Below are 14,010 nucleotides of genomic sequence, written 5' to 3' on the forward strand. Positions count from 1 at the left end.
ACGCCATGATTCATCCTATCCTCTTCCCGTCTCATTCGTTTGTTAGGTAAACACATTTTATATTTCATTTTGAACGGTTCATTTTAAATATATTAATTTATAGCAAATACATTTTTTAAATATATATTTATTAAAATCAAACTTAAGTCTTTGATGAAAATTATCATCTATATAAACACAAAATCTATCATGTTAATCATTATAAACAATAATCGGAAACATACTTGGACTCATGATGATAAGAGAGTTATGCGATTTGTCTTTCCAGATCAACACGTATTAATTATCTCTTTGACTTTCTCTAATAATAGGATGTCAAAAAGAAAAGGAACGTAGTGTGATATGAGGGCCTAATTTAGTTATTTATAAACAATCATGGAAACCAACCTATTTATAAACAATCATAAGGTCTTTTAATATTTTTATTTTTACCCATTACAAAATATAATTACCCTTTATTTACCACACATTATTCTTTCAGATACATAACTGCCAAAATAATTTATACACTATTATTGTATTACTTTAATTTAACATAATCTTATGTACCCATAATATATAATTATTCACGTATAAGACTAATCTTAGATTAAGGATCCAACAATCCTTGATGAAAACAATCATCTATATAAACAATTTCTAAAATCAAACTTAAGTCTTTGATCAAAACTATCATCTATGTAAAACACAAAATCTATCATATTAATCGCTATAAACAATAAGCAGAAGTGTAACGTGGTAAATTGGTTTCAGAGTTTAGTGGACGCTAGAGAAAAGAGTATATAAGACTTTCTTTGAGAAACAGAGCCTCATAAACTCAATCTTAAAGAAACTTTTAGAGAGAAGGGCTCCGGGTCTGTGACCTCCTTTCTTTCCCAAATTTCTTTGTTTGATTCTTCTTCTTCTTCTCTAAATCACTAATCCCTTTTGTCTCTTCTTGGAAATTAGGTTAGGAAGCTTGTTTTTGGAGGATTGAAGTCCGCGGGTCGAGCTTTAGGGAAAATTCTACTTCTCATTTCTTGGCTATCCTGAGCCAATTTTTCAGGTGAGAGAAGCTAGAATGTAGGTTGTTTGGTTGCATGTGAGTTTAGGAACTCAATTGGTGCATGAGTTTTAGGAATCAATGGCTGAATTGAAGGATTTTCTCATTTTCGGGGTTTCGGGAAAAATGGGATTTTTGGTGATTTTGATGCATTAGGTAGATGCATGTTGAATCTGAGATTGTTCTTGAATTGTATGGAGTCTATTTATTATTTTCACGGATTGCATGTGGTTGGGATCTTCTAATTTTCAGGTTTTGGATGGAATTTCTGGGTTTTTGGGGCTACTGTTTGAATTTGCGCCAGCCACATGTTCTTGGTGCCAGGTGTGCATTCATCAAAGGCAGTTATTACCTAATCACGTCAGGCGCGAAGTTAATCGTGCCGGGCATGACTTGAAATGGGAGCCTCTAGATGAGTCATGCTGAGCGTGAGGAGAACCATGTCAGACGCGATATCATATAGTGGCTCTATACGGTGTTTTACTAATATGGCACCATGCATAGGGTTGGATGCGCCAAGTGAGGAAGCCCTTGGAAGTCTTTGGCTTCGTGAGGCTGGGCGCAATGTAAACTACACCGGGCGTGATTCCTAAAGGGGGCCTCTGTCTAAATGACGCCGGGCGTGGTAATTCAACGCCGGGCGTGGGAGAGCCCTAGAGCTCTCGGGTTGGGTTTAGGCCGGGCACGAGCTAACCTGTGCCGGACGTGAATATGTTTAGTGTTATAATTGAATATGAAGCCTTTGCATGTTTAATGTTAAAGTTGGATCATGTATGTATGGTATATGATGTATGGTGAAGTATGGTTTATATGTATGCTTGGTAATGATATATATGAATGCTTAAACATGATAGGATATGTATATATGTTTATATGAGAATAATATTGATCATGATGGTAGATTGACCATATATGATGTATGATGCATTGTTGCATGTGATGCCTTATGGCATGTGTCTAGCCTAGGACTTGAGGAGAGGGGAAACATTTTCGAACTGGAAGAGTTCACATAGAGTCTCTTGAGAGTGGTGCTTGGATGGCCCACTAATTTAGATGAGAGTGGTGCTTAGATAGGCCACTGGTTTTGGGTGAGAGTGGTGCTTGGATAGGCCATTAGTTTGGATGAGTCTCCTCTAAGTCCTTAGCTAGTGTTGGAGCGGGGTACGAGGTCGATGGTTATTCCCTTAACCAAGTATTGGGGAAGGTGCGTGGTTCCTTGTGGATAGTCGGTGGGAAAACTCCATAAGTGACTTGGTAATGCATGCCAAGGTCATGGTAAGCCTGTATACCCAGTTGTGCTATACCTGACAGTGGAATCGAACTTCCAAGTGTATAAGTGTCATCATCCGAGTAAACTCGAGTGGGGATTTATATCCCGGTTTGCTGTGACCGAGCGGGCGCATTGGGCGTGAAAACGGTTGGGGTGGTTTTGGTAGGATAAGATGTCACTTATATTGCTCTATTGTTAGGGAGATCTCCTAGGTGAGTGCCTGACAATGCATTAGATGATTGATATGCATTGATATCTGTCATGAGTTGCATTTATTGCATGATTGCTATTATGTTGAAGTGTATGGTGTTTGACTTCATGATTGGTGAGTTGATGATTGAGTGAGATGGAAGTCCCTTGGGATATGATTGGATGAATATGCAGTATAGATTATTATTCTGTACTTGTATGGTTGTTTATTGAACTCTAGCTTACCCTTCTGTTTCTATGTGGATAGACTGCGATGATCATACTATGTATGGGAGCAAGTCAGGGTTAGGTCAGAGTTAATGTGGCCGCTGCTGAGGAGTTTGATATTTTGTTCAAGTGTCTGAGTTACTGTTGGAGTAATTGATTAGGTGTGCTTGACTGGCACTAAGGCAATATTATTTTGGATGACTGTATATACATAGTTCTATAGTTTGTATATAAATATTTAATTATTTTATCACTTCCTTTATATGTATATTCTGTTATCCAACTTAATATTTTATCTTAGATGATTAGTGTAGTTAGCACGAGTTCTCTGAGTGTAGGGACCATGGCTGTAACGACCCGCCATGGTCCGTACACTTAGTGGAATCGCACTACTAATAGTTAACTAAGAGAAATATTAAAACTGGATAACTCATACATACAGGTATATATAATATAATAATAATAACTAAGTTTATATGTACAAAATATAAATATAAATATAAATATATATATATATATATATAGTCATCCCAAAAATAGTAATCTCTTAGTGCTGGTCAAGCACAAACAATAGTTACCCGAGGGGGTAACTCTGACATTAGGACAAACTCCTCATCACGTAGCGGTCACCTCAACTCCAAGCTAGCCTTGACCTGCTCCTATACCAAATATGATCATCGCATTCCATAAATATGGAAACAGAAAGGTAAGCTAGAGTTCAATAAACAACCATACAAGTATAGAATAATAATCTATATACTACACAATCATCCAACTATTAATCATGTTCATAAAGCCACACCATACACTCTATCCAATACTACTCATGCATAAAATGCAATCCACCAATCATGAAGCCAAACACCACACACTTCATCATATTAATAATCATGCAATAAATGCATCTCATGACAGATATCAATGCATATCAATCATCTAATGCGTCATCACGTAGACACCTAGGAGATCTCCCTAACAGCAGAGTAGTATAAGTGACATCCCAATCCTACCGAAACCACCCCAACCATTTTCACACCCAATGCGCCCGCTCGGTCATAGCTAAACAGGATATAAATCCTCACTCGGGTTTACTCGGATGATGTCACTTACACAATTTGAAGTCCAGATCCACCGTCAGGTATAACAGCTGGGCACAGGCTTACCACGACCTTGACATGCATTACCAAGTCACTTGTGGAGTTCGCCCACCGATTATTCTCAAGGAACCATGCACCTTCCCTAATACTTGGTTAGGGAATAACCCTTAACCTCATACTTCGGTCCAACACTAGCTAAGGACTTAAAGGAGACTCACCCAAACCAGTGGCTTACCTGAGCACCACTCTCACCCAAAACCAGTGGACTATATAAGCACCACTCTCATTTATATTAGTAGCATATCCAAGCACCACTCTCAAGAGACTCTATGTGAGCTCTTCCAGTTCGAAAATATTTTCCTCTCCTCATGTCTTAGGCTACACACATGCCATAAGGCATCACATGCAATAATGCATCATACATCATACATGGTCAATCCACCATCATGATCAATAATCATACTCATATGAACATATACTCATGTCATATCATATTTAAACATTCATACATATCATTACCTAGCATATATATGAACCATACACCACCATACATCATATATCATACATACATGATCAAATGTTCAACTTTAACATGGATAAGCATCATTTTAAATCAAACACATTCACGCCCGGCATAGCCAGCTTGCACCCGACCCATTTTTTTTTGCGCCCGGCGTGGCTCTTCTCACGCCCGACGTGAATTCATCCAAAAACTGCTTCTGATGAATACACGCCCGGCGCCAATAATATGCGCATGACATAAATTCATACAGTAGCCCCAAAACTTCAAAAATTTCATTCAAAACCCGAAAAACAACAAATCCAGCCACATGCAAACCAAGAAACATAATGCATAGGCTCCATACAACTAAAAAAAAACCTCAGATTCAACATGCACTCATACAATGCATCAAAATCACCAAAAACACCATTTTTCCAAACCCCAAAAAAATGAGAATTTCCTCCAATCCAACCATGGATACTTTAAATTCATGCATCAATTGAGTTCCTAAACTCACATGCAACTAAACAACATACATTCTAGCTTCCTTCACCTGAAGATTGGCTCAAAATGGCCAGGAACTAAGAAGAAGCAAAGAAATTCCTCCGAAGTTTGACCCGTGGACTTCAATCCTCCAAAAGTAAGCTTCCTAGCGTGAATTCCAAGAGGAGACAGAAGAGATTAGTGATCTAGAGGAGAAGAAGAATCATATAGAGAAATTTTTGAGATAAAAAAGCTCATAGACCCAGAGTCTTTCTCTCTAAAACTTCTCTATAAGTTTCTTTGAGAATGAACTTATGAAGTTCCCTTCTTAGAGAAACCCTTATATACTCTTCTCTCTAGAGCCAACTAAACTCTGAAATCTACTCACTACGTTACAATACCCCCCAACAAATAGGAATTTTTGTCCCCGAAAATAGGCTTACCTGAAAAGAGGAATGGATACCGTTCCTTGAACTAACTCTCCACCTCCCAGGTCGCCTCACCAGTAACTATATTCCAAAGAACCTTCGCCAAGCTGATGGGCTTTTCCTGAAGCTCCTTCAACTTGTGATCAACCACAACTACCGATCTCTTCTCATAGGTCAAGTTCTCTCTAACTTGCACCTCATCCATCTCCACCACGTGACTCGGGTCTCTAATGTACTTCCTCAACTGTGAAACGTGAAACACTTCATGTAGGTTGGAAAGAACCGGAGGTAATGCCAATTGATAAGCCACCGGACCTACACGACAGAGGATCTAGTAAGGACTAATGAATCTCGGTGTGAGCTTCTTGGCCCTTATAGCCCTTTCCACTCTAGTAGTTGGTGTCACCCTAAGAAACACGTGCTCTCCCTCCTCAAACTCTAGAGGTCTCCTCCTCCTATTAACATAGGACATCTAACAACTCTGGGTAGCTCTCAACCTCTCCTGAATCTACCTCACCATCTCAATAGTCTGAAGAACTAGCTTTGGACCAACCACTACTAACTCACCCTTCTAAAACCAACACGATGGAGTCCTACATCTCCTGCCATCTAAAGCCTCAAAAGGCGCCATGCCAATACTAGAACGATAACTGTTGTTGTAGGTAAACTCTACTAATGGTAACACCTCCTCCCAACTACCTAGATGATGCAACACACAAGCTCTTAGGAGGCTCTCTAGTGACTGAACTATCCTCTCCGACTGACCATCTATCTGTGGATGATAAGCGGAGCTCAACCTCAACCTCGTCCCCAATGCCTGATGTAGAGTCTGCCAGAACCTGGAAGTAAACCTCGAATCTTAGTAAGAAATAATACTGGAAGGCACACCATGTAACCGTACTATCTCTCTGATATACAACTGTGCAAGCCTCTCCAAGGACCACCTCTTGTTGACAGGAAGAAAGTGCGCACACTTTGTCAACCTATCCACAATCACCTAGATAGAGTCACTATTCCTAGCTATCCTAGGCAACCCAACCACAAAGTCCATAGTGACATTATTCCATTTCCACTTAGGAATCTCCATCAACTACATCACCCCTCTAGGCCTCTGATGCTCAATCTTTGCTTTCTGACAAGTCAGACAAGCGGCCACAAACTCTACTATCTCACTTTTCATACCAGGTGACCAGAAACTTTCCTTGATGTCCTAATATACATCTTAGTCATACTAGGATGTATGCTAAGGTAACTCATATGTCCCTCCTCCAGAACAGCTCTCCTCAATTCTGAATCCTAAGGTAAACAAATTCGACCCCTGAATCTTAGAATCCCATCAATACCAAGAACAAAACCAACTGCCTTCTTGGTACCAAGCAATCCCAAAATTCTCAACAACTCTAGATCTTGTAACTGCTTAGTTCCCACCTATCTCAAGAACTCATTGGTTATGGTAGTCATACCACAACTAATGTGATCTTGAGCAACCTCCACCTCTAGTCTCAAATCTATGAATTACTCAATCAACTCCAACTCCCTAATCATCATAGCTGACATGTGGATGGACTTCCTGCTCAGTGCATCTGCTACCACATTCGCCTTCCCAGATGATACATCAACTAGAAATCGATGTCCTTTAGGAATTCCATCCACCTCATTTGCCTCATGTTCAACTCTTTTTTATCAAACAGGTACTTCAAACTCTTATGATCACTGAATACACTGAACTGCACACCATACAGATAGTGCCTCCATGACTTCAAGGCAAATACCATAACTGCAAGCTCCAAATCATGAGTGGGATAGTTCCTCTCATGGGTCTTAATTTGCCTTGAAGCATACACCACTACTCTCCCTTCCTACATCAACACACAGCCCAACCCCTAGTGAGAGACATCACAAAATACATCATAATGCTCAACAGTGTCAAGTAACACCAAGAGTAAAGAAGTAGTCAACCGCCTCTTCAACTCTTGAAAACCCCGCTCACAAGCTTTCGTCCAAATGAAAGGCTGATCCTTTCGAGTCAGTTGAGTCAAAGGCATTATTATTCGATAGAAACCCTCTATGAATCTTCGATAGTAACCGCTAAGCCAACAAAACTCCTAATCTCTATAGCAGTCCTCGGACACTCCCACTGAATCACAACCTCTACCTTGGTTGGATCCAATGCAATCCCCTCTGTCGATATCACATGCCCCAAAAATTTCACCTTAGACAGCCAAAACTCACAGTTGGACAGCTTGGCATACAACTATCTCTCCCTCAGCACCTCCAAACCAACCTCAGATGCTCATAGTGGTCCTCCAAAGATCTAGAATACACCAATATATCATCAATGAAAACCACCACAAATCTGTCTAAGAATGACCTAAAAATCCTATTCATGTAATCCATGAACACTGCCGGAACATTAGTGACAACGAAAGGCATCACTACATACTCATAGTGACCATACCTAGTCCTGAAAGCAGTCTTTGGTATGTCACTCTCCTTCACCCTGATCTGATGGTATCCGGATCCTAAATTAATCTTCGAAAACACTGAAGCTCCCCTCAGTTAATCCATCAAATCATCAATCCTCAGAAGTGGATACTTATTCTTTATTGTCAACTTATTCAGTTGCCAATAATTAACACACAGATAGGACCCACCATCGTTCTTCTTTACTAATAGTACCGGGGCACCCCATGGAGAAACACTGGGCCTCACCATTTGTTTCTCCAATAGATCCTCTATCTGTTTCTTCAACTCTACGAACTTAGCTGGAGCCATCCTATAAGGGACCACTGATATCGGTCCTGCACCTGGTACCAGATCAATGCTAAACATCACGCATAGGTGAAAATCTTGACACATCATCTGGGAACACCTCCGGAAACTCACTAACAATCTAAATCCCAGTGATGGCCCTCTCCGTCTCAACACTCAAGGCAAAAAATAACATGAAGCACTCAGCTCCATCCCTCATCAATTGCTCAACCTGACCTGCTAACAACACCTCATCCTCCAACTGAGGAAATACCAACTCTCTCTGAGCACAATCTATAAGGATGTGATGGGCAGATAACCAATCCATCCCCAATATTATGTCGATATCCACCATGGGCAACACAATCAGGTTCACCCAGAACCTCCTACCAAATACCTCTATCGGGCATCTCATACACATCTCCGATTTCACAACAAAAACTGAAGCCAGAGTAGACATGGACAAATCAACATGCAATGTAGACACTAACAAACCTAATCTCCTCACACAATCAACAGAAATAAAAGAGTGTGTGGCACCAGAATCAAACAAGAAGAAAACCTCCTCACCTGCTGCCTTCCCCTTCCCCTTCACCAAGTCTGATGAAGTGGAAACCTCTGCACCTGACAATGCAAATACTTTCCCCGCAACCGTAGGCCTAGGTGGCCTCGGGGCACTCCCAGATGGAGTTGGTGGAATCTGACAATCTCTAGAAATGTGGCCTGGCCTGCCACATCTGAAACAAACATTCCCCAGATGGGAACAATCTTTAACCATGTGGGATCCTCCACATCTGTAGTACCTCACTGGCTGTGCTCCATCTTGAGGAGTAGCAGGGCGAGGTCGCCTACTGATAATACCTTTTTGAGACTAAACAGGCCTATTATAGGGTCCCTTCTACTGACCTCCCCTCCTGGATCCAGGTGATCCCTCCTGAACTCTAGCAACCTTACTACTGCCTCCACCACCACCCTCCAGTCTCTCAACTGTCTTTGCCTTCTCAACCAAGGCAGGAAACTCCACTATAGACATAGGGACAATTACTCTCTTCAACTCATGTCTCAACCCTTCTGCAAACTTTATACATCTCCAAGCCTCAGATATGGCTTGAGAGTAGAAATGAGCCAGATGCTCAAACCTCATAGCATACTCTATCACAAACATACTCCCCTACTGCAGCCTCATGAACTCAATCTCCTTAGCATATTTAATGTTGTCTGGGAAATACTTCTCCAAGAAAACTCTCCTGAAGCAATCCCAATCAACAACCACACCTCTACTCTCCATCATCTGCTTGGTGCCTCTCCACCAGTACTTAGCCTCGCCTGCCAACATGTAAACTGCACAAGCCAACTTCCTCTCCCTAGAAGACCCCAGAACATTGAAGATCTTCTCCATCTCGCTCAACCACTGATCTTCCACATTAGGATTTGAATCCCCCTTGAACTGAGGAGGCTGACATCTCCTGAACTCTGCCAAATCTCTCCCATCTTAAGAGACCACTGATCTAGATGCCTCAGTTGCAGCTCTACCTGCCTCCATTTGAGCAAAGTGAGCACTCTGCTATTGCATCGACATGGCCATCATCTCCATGGCCCTAGCGATATGGTCATATTGAGGCCTCACCATACGGAAAGAATTCAAACATTCTTTTAGTAATACTTCACCACCATAAATCACCAAAACTAACACATATTAGAGATATGACACAACAAAAACGTAGAAGGATCACTCCCCACAGAATATCCAAAAGACTCGACCAACTCTGATACCATAAAAGTGTAACGACCCGCCATGGTCCCTACACTTAGTGGAATCACACTACTAATAGTTAACTAGGAGAAATATTAAAACTGGATAACTCATACATACATGTATATATATAATATAACAATAATAACTAAGTTTATATGTACAAAATATATATATATATATATATATATATATATATATATATATAATCATCCAAAAAATAATAATCTCCTAGTGTCGGTCAAGCACAAACAACAATTACCCGAGGGGGGTAACTTTGACACTAGGACAAACTCTTCATCACGCAGCGGTCACCTCAACTCCAAGCTAGCCCTGACCTCCTCCCATACCAAGTATGATCATCGCAGTCCATCAACATGGAAACAGAAGGGTAAGCTACAGTTTAATAAACAACCATACAAGTATAGAACAATAATCTATTCTACACAATCATCCAACTATCAATCATGTTCATAGAGCCACACCATACACTCTATCCAATACTACTTATGCATAAAATGCAATCCACCAATCATGAAGCCAAACACCACACACTACATCATATTAACAATCATGCAACGAATGCATCACATGACAAATATCAATGCATATCAATCATCTAATGCGTCGTCATGCATACACCTAGTAGATCTCCCTAATAGTATAACAATATAAGTGACATCCCAATCCTACCAAAATCACCCCAACTATTTTCACGCCCAATGTGCCCACTCGGTCACAGCTAAACAGGATATAAATTCTCACTTAAGTTTACTTGGATGATGTCACTTACACAATTGGAAGTCCGGATCCACCATCAGGTATAGCCAGCTGGGTACAGGCTTACCATGACCTTGACATGCATTACCAAGTCTCTTGTGGAGTTCGCCCACCGACTATCCACAAGGAACCACACACCTTTCCCAATACTTGGTTAAGGGAATAACCCTCGACCTCATACTCCGGTCCAACACTAGCTAAGGACTTAGAGAAGACTGACCCAAACTAGTGGCCTACATGAGCACCACTCTCACCCAAAACCAGTGGCCTATCTAAGCACCACTCTCATTTATATTAGTGGCCTATCCAAGCACCACTCTCAAGAGACTCTATGTGAGCTCTTCCAGTTTGAAAATATTTCCCTCTCCTCAAGTCCTAGGCTAGACACATGCCATAAGGCATCACATGCAATAACGCATCATACATCATACATGGTCAATTCACCATTATGATCAATAATCATACTCATATAAACATATACTCATGTCATATCATATTTAAAGATTCATACATATCATTACCTAGCATATATATGAACCATACAACACCATACATCATATATCATACATACATGATTAAATCTTTAACTTTAACATGCATAGGCATCATTTTAAATCAAACACATTCACACACATTCACGCCTAGTGCAGCCAGCTCGTGCCCGGTGCGTTTTTGTTTTTTTTTTGTTTTTTTTTCTGCCCAGTGTGGCTCTCTTCATGTCCGACATGAATTCATCCAGAAACTGCTTCTGATGAATACACGCCTGGCGCCAATAATATGCGCTCGGCGTAAAGTCATACAGCAACCCCAAAACTTTGAGAATTTCATCCAAAACTCGAAAAATAGCAAATCCAGCCACATGCAAACCAAGAAACATAATGCATAGGCTCCATACAACTCAAAAACAACCTCAGATTCAACATGCACCCATCTGATGCATCAAAATCACCAAAAACCCCATTTTTTCCAAATCCCAAAAAATGAGAATTTCCTCCAATCCAGCCATGGATTCTCCAAATTCATGCATCAATTGAGTTCCTAAACTCACATGCAACCAAACAACATACATTCTAGCTTCCCTCACCTGAAGATTGGCTCAAAATCGCCAAGAACTGAGAAGAAGCAAAGAAATTCCTCCGAAGCTCAACTTTTGGACTTCAATCCTCCAAAAGCAAGCTTCCTAGCCTGAATTCCAAGAGAAGACAGAAGAGATTAGTGATCTTGAGGAGAAGAAGAATCATATAGAGAAATTTAGGAGAGAAAGGAGCTCACAGACCAAGAGTCCTTCTCTCTAAAACATCTCTCTAAGTTTCTTTGAGAATGAACTTATGATGTTCCCTTCTCAGAGAAACCCTTATATACTCTTCTCTCTAGAGCCAACTAAACTCTGAAATCTATCACTACGTTACAATGGCAGGTCCTTACAAGAAGCATATATGAACTTATGATGATAAGAGAGTTGTGTGGTTTGGCCTTTGAGATCAACATACACTCTCTTGAGAGAATCCTTTAGTTATCTCTTTAGCTCTCTGATAATTAGAAAAGAAAAGAATGTAGTGTGATTTGAGGACTTTGACTATTTATAGACAGTCATAGGGACCTAACCTATTTATAAACATTCATGGGAACTCAACCTATTTATAAACAATCATAAGTTCTTTTGATATTTTTATTTTTATCCATAACAAAATAGAATTATCCTTTAGTTATCACACATTAAAGGTCTCATATCTTTTCAAATACATAACTGTCAAAATAATTTATACGTCATTAGATAACTTTAATTTAGCATAACCTTACGTATCCTTAATATATAATTATTTACATATAAGACTAATGTTAGATTAAGGATCCAACAATCTTTTCCGTCAAACCAAAATGTCTCTTGGATTAAGAATAAGATTTCTCAGATATTGATATCTATTTAAAAAATTTGTCTCTTCTAATAAATAATTTTTCATATAGACAGACTAGAATCAAATCTCTAATCACTTATTTATAAGACAAAGTTATTTTCTAACCATATTAAATCATCTCAATAATATTTTTTTTTAATATATAAATTATATTATAATTAAAATTTACAGTAAATGAACATTTATAAGCATATATTATGTAACCCTAAGCTTGTGGTTCAGCGGTAGGGGTTGATCCACGCTTAAGCAAGGTCAGGGGTTCGAATCCTGCCTTGTGTATGCAGCCGCGTTAAATCTTGGGGCCAGCTATCCCACCCTTTGAGGTGCCTTCAACGTAGCAAGGAGATTAGTCACGCCTATCGGCCCTAGATACTCTAGGGACGAACCAAAAAATATATATTATGTTTTATTTTTATGATAAATAATTTATAATATGATATTTAACTATTAATAATTTGAAAAATATTAAATTTTAATTTGAAATAATTATTAAAAGAATTGGCTAAAAAATAAAAATAAAAAATTCTTAAAACACACATACAATATAAAGATATATTATTCAATTGTAATTTACTATAAATGATAAATTATTTAATTAATTTTTATAATAATTATAAAAAAAATTGTATAATATGATTTTTAATTAATTAACTGTATAAAAATTATATTAATAATGGATGAAAATAAACTAATTTTAAAACTGTTATATTCTTTATAAATTATTAATATGTGATAGATGCACTTAATTAGTGCTTCTCTGTATATTATTTTAAAGTTTTGAGGGAAGAAGATTGTAAAAAAAGGATATTAATATTTGAAAATAGATAATCATATAAATTAGCTAGAGGTGAGTGAGTTTTTATTTATTATGGAGAGTAAATAGTTTTTAAAATTATAAAGTGTGTAGCATAAATATTTAATAAAATGAAAACTAAAATGTAGTTACTAAAACATATATATGTCCTATAGGTATAAATTATATCATACTCAAGTATAAATAATATAAATTTAAAAGTTTTAATATCCTTATATATATGTAAACTCATATAAAATTTAGTTTTTAATATTTTTCTAAACTTTAATCACAATTCTTCAAAAAATTTAAAATAATTTATCACCATTAAATTACGAGTTAACCTGTATGAAATTAAGCGAGTTATAAGACAGTCTAGGAGTTATACTATCATTCTATATGTCAGAAATATGACTAAATTGTGACTTTTCTTGTTGTATTAGTTTATTTTAAAATAGTATAATAATATTAAAAGTTATGAAGGTATTATCGAATAAAAAATATGACACGAGAAGTATAATAATGTTAAAAGTCGGCGCAAATGGTAATACTCTCGACTGTTTCGTAAACTTTATTGCACAAAAATCAAATGACTTTCTAAAATAATTGACAAACATTCCCTTACTTTTATCTTTTTTTTTTTTTTTTTTTTCAGTCATTCAGTCTTCACTTTTATTTTATATTTGGAAAAAGTTATACGTGAGATGGAAATATTTTATAGTATAATCTATTTATCTTTGGAAAAAGTTATACGTGAGATGGAAAAAGTTATAATTGA

At 38.1% G+C, this 14,010-nt stretch overlaps 1 protein-coding gene across 1 annotated transcript; it reads right to left on the reverse strand.

Moving 5' to 3' along the window:
• Positions 1-6,535: 6,535 nt before the first annotated feature.
• LOC145957932 (uncharacterized) lies at positions 6,536-9,134 on the reverse strand. The gene is made up of 6 exons (XM_083074364.1): positions 8,897-9,134; positions 8,794-8,851; positions 8,408-8,727; positions 7,919-8,046; positions 6,961-7,098; positions 6,536-6,667 (listed from the first exon to the last, which is right to left on the reverse strand). Exons 1-6 carry the CDS (start codon positions 9,132-9,134, stop codon positions 6,536-6,538), a joined length of 1,014 nt encoding a protein of 337 aa, XP_082930490.1.
• Positions 9,135-14,010: the final 4,876 nt, after the last annotated feature.

This window comes from Cajanus cajan, chromosome 5 (assembly GCF_000230855.2).
Source record: "Cajanus cajan strain Asha chromosome 5, NIPB_CcT2T_4, whole genome shotgun sequence".
Classification (NCBI taxonomy): domain Eukaryota; kingdom Viridiplantae; phylum Streptophyta; class Magnoliopsida; order Fabales; family Fabaceae; genus Cajanus; species Cajanus cajan.

What these genes read in the sequence shown, in the direction of transcription:
- LOC145957932 (XM_083074364.1), bottom strand. Translation starts at nt 9,134, where the DNA reads ATGAGGTTTGAGCATCTGGCTCATTTCTACTCTCAAGCCATATCTGAG. An exon ending in ACCTGGATCCAGGAGGGGAG is followed by an intron (nt 8,852 to 8,896) that starts GTCAGTAGAAGG and finishes AGTCTCAAAAAG; the next exon opens with GTATTATCAGTAGGCGACCT. An exon ending in GATGGAGCACAGCCAGTGAG is followed by an intron (nt 8,728 to 8,793) that starts GTACTACAGATG and finishes TGTTTGTTTCAG; the next exon opens with ATGTGGCAGGCCAGGCCACA.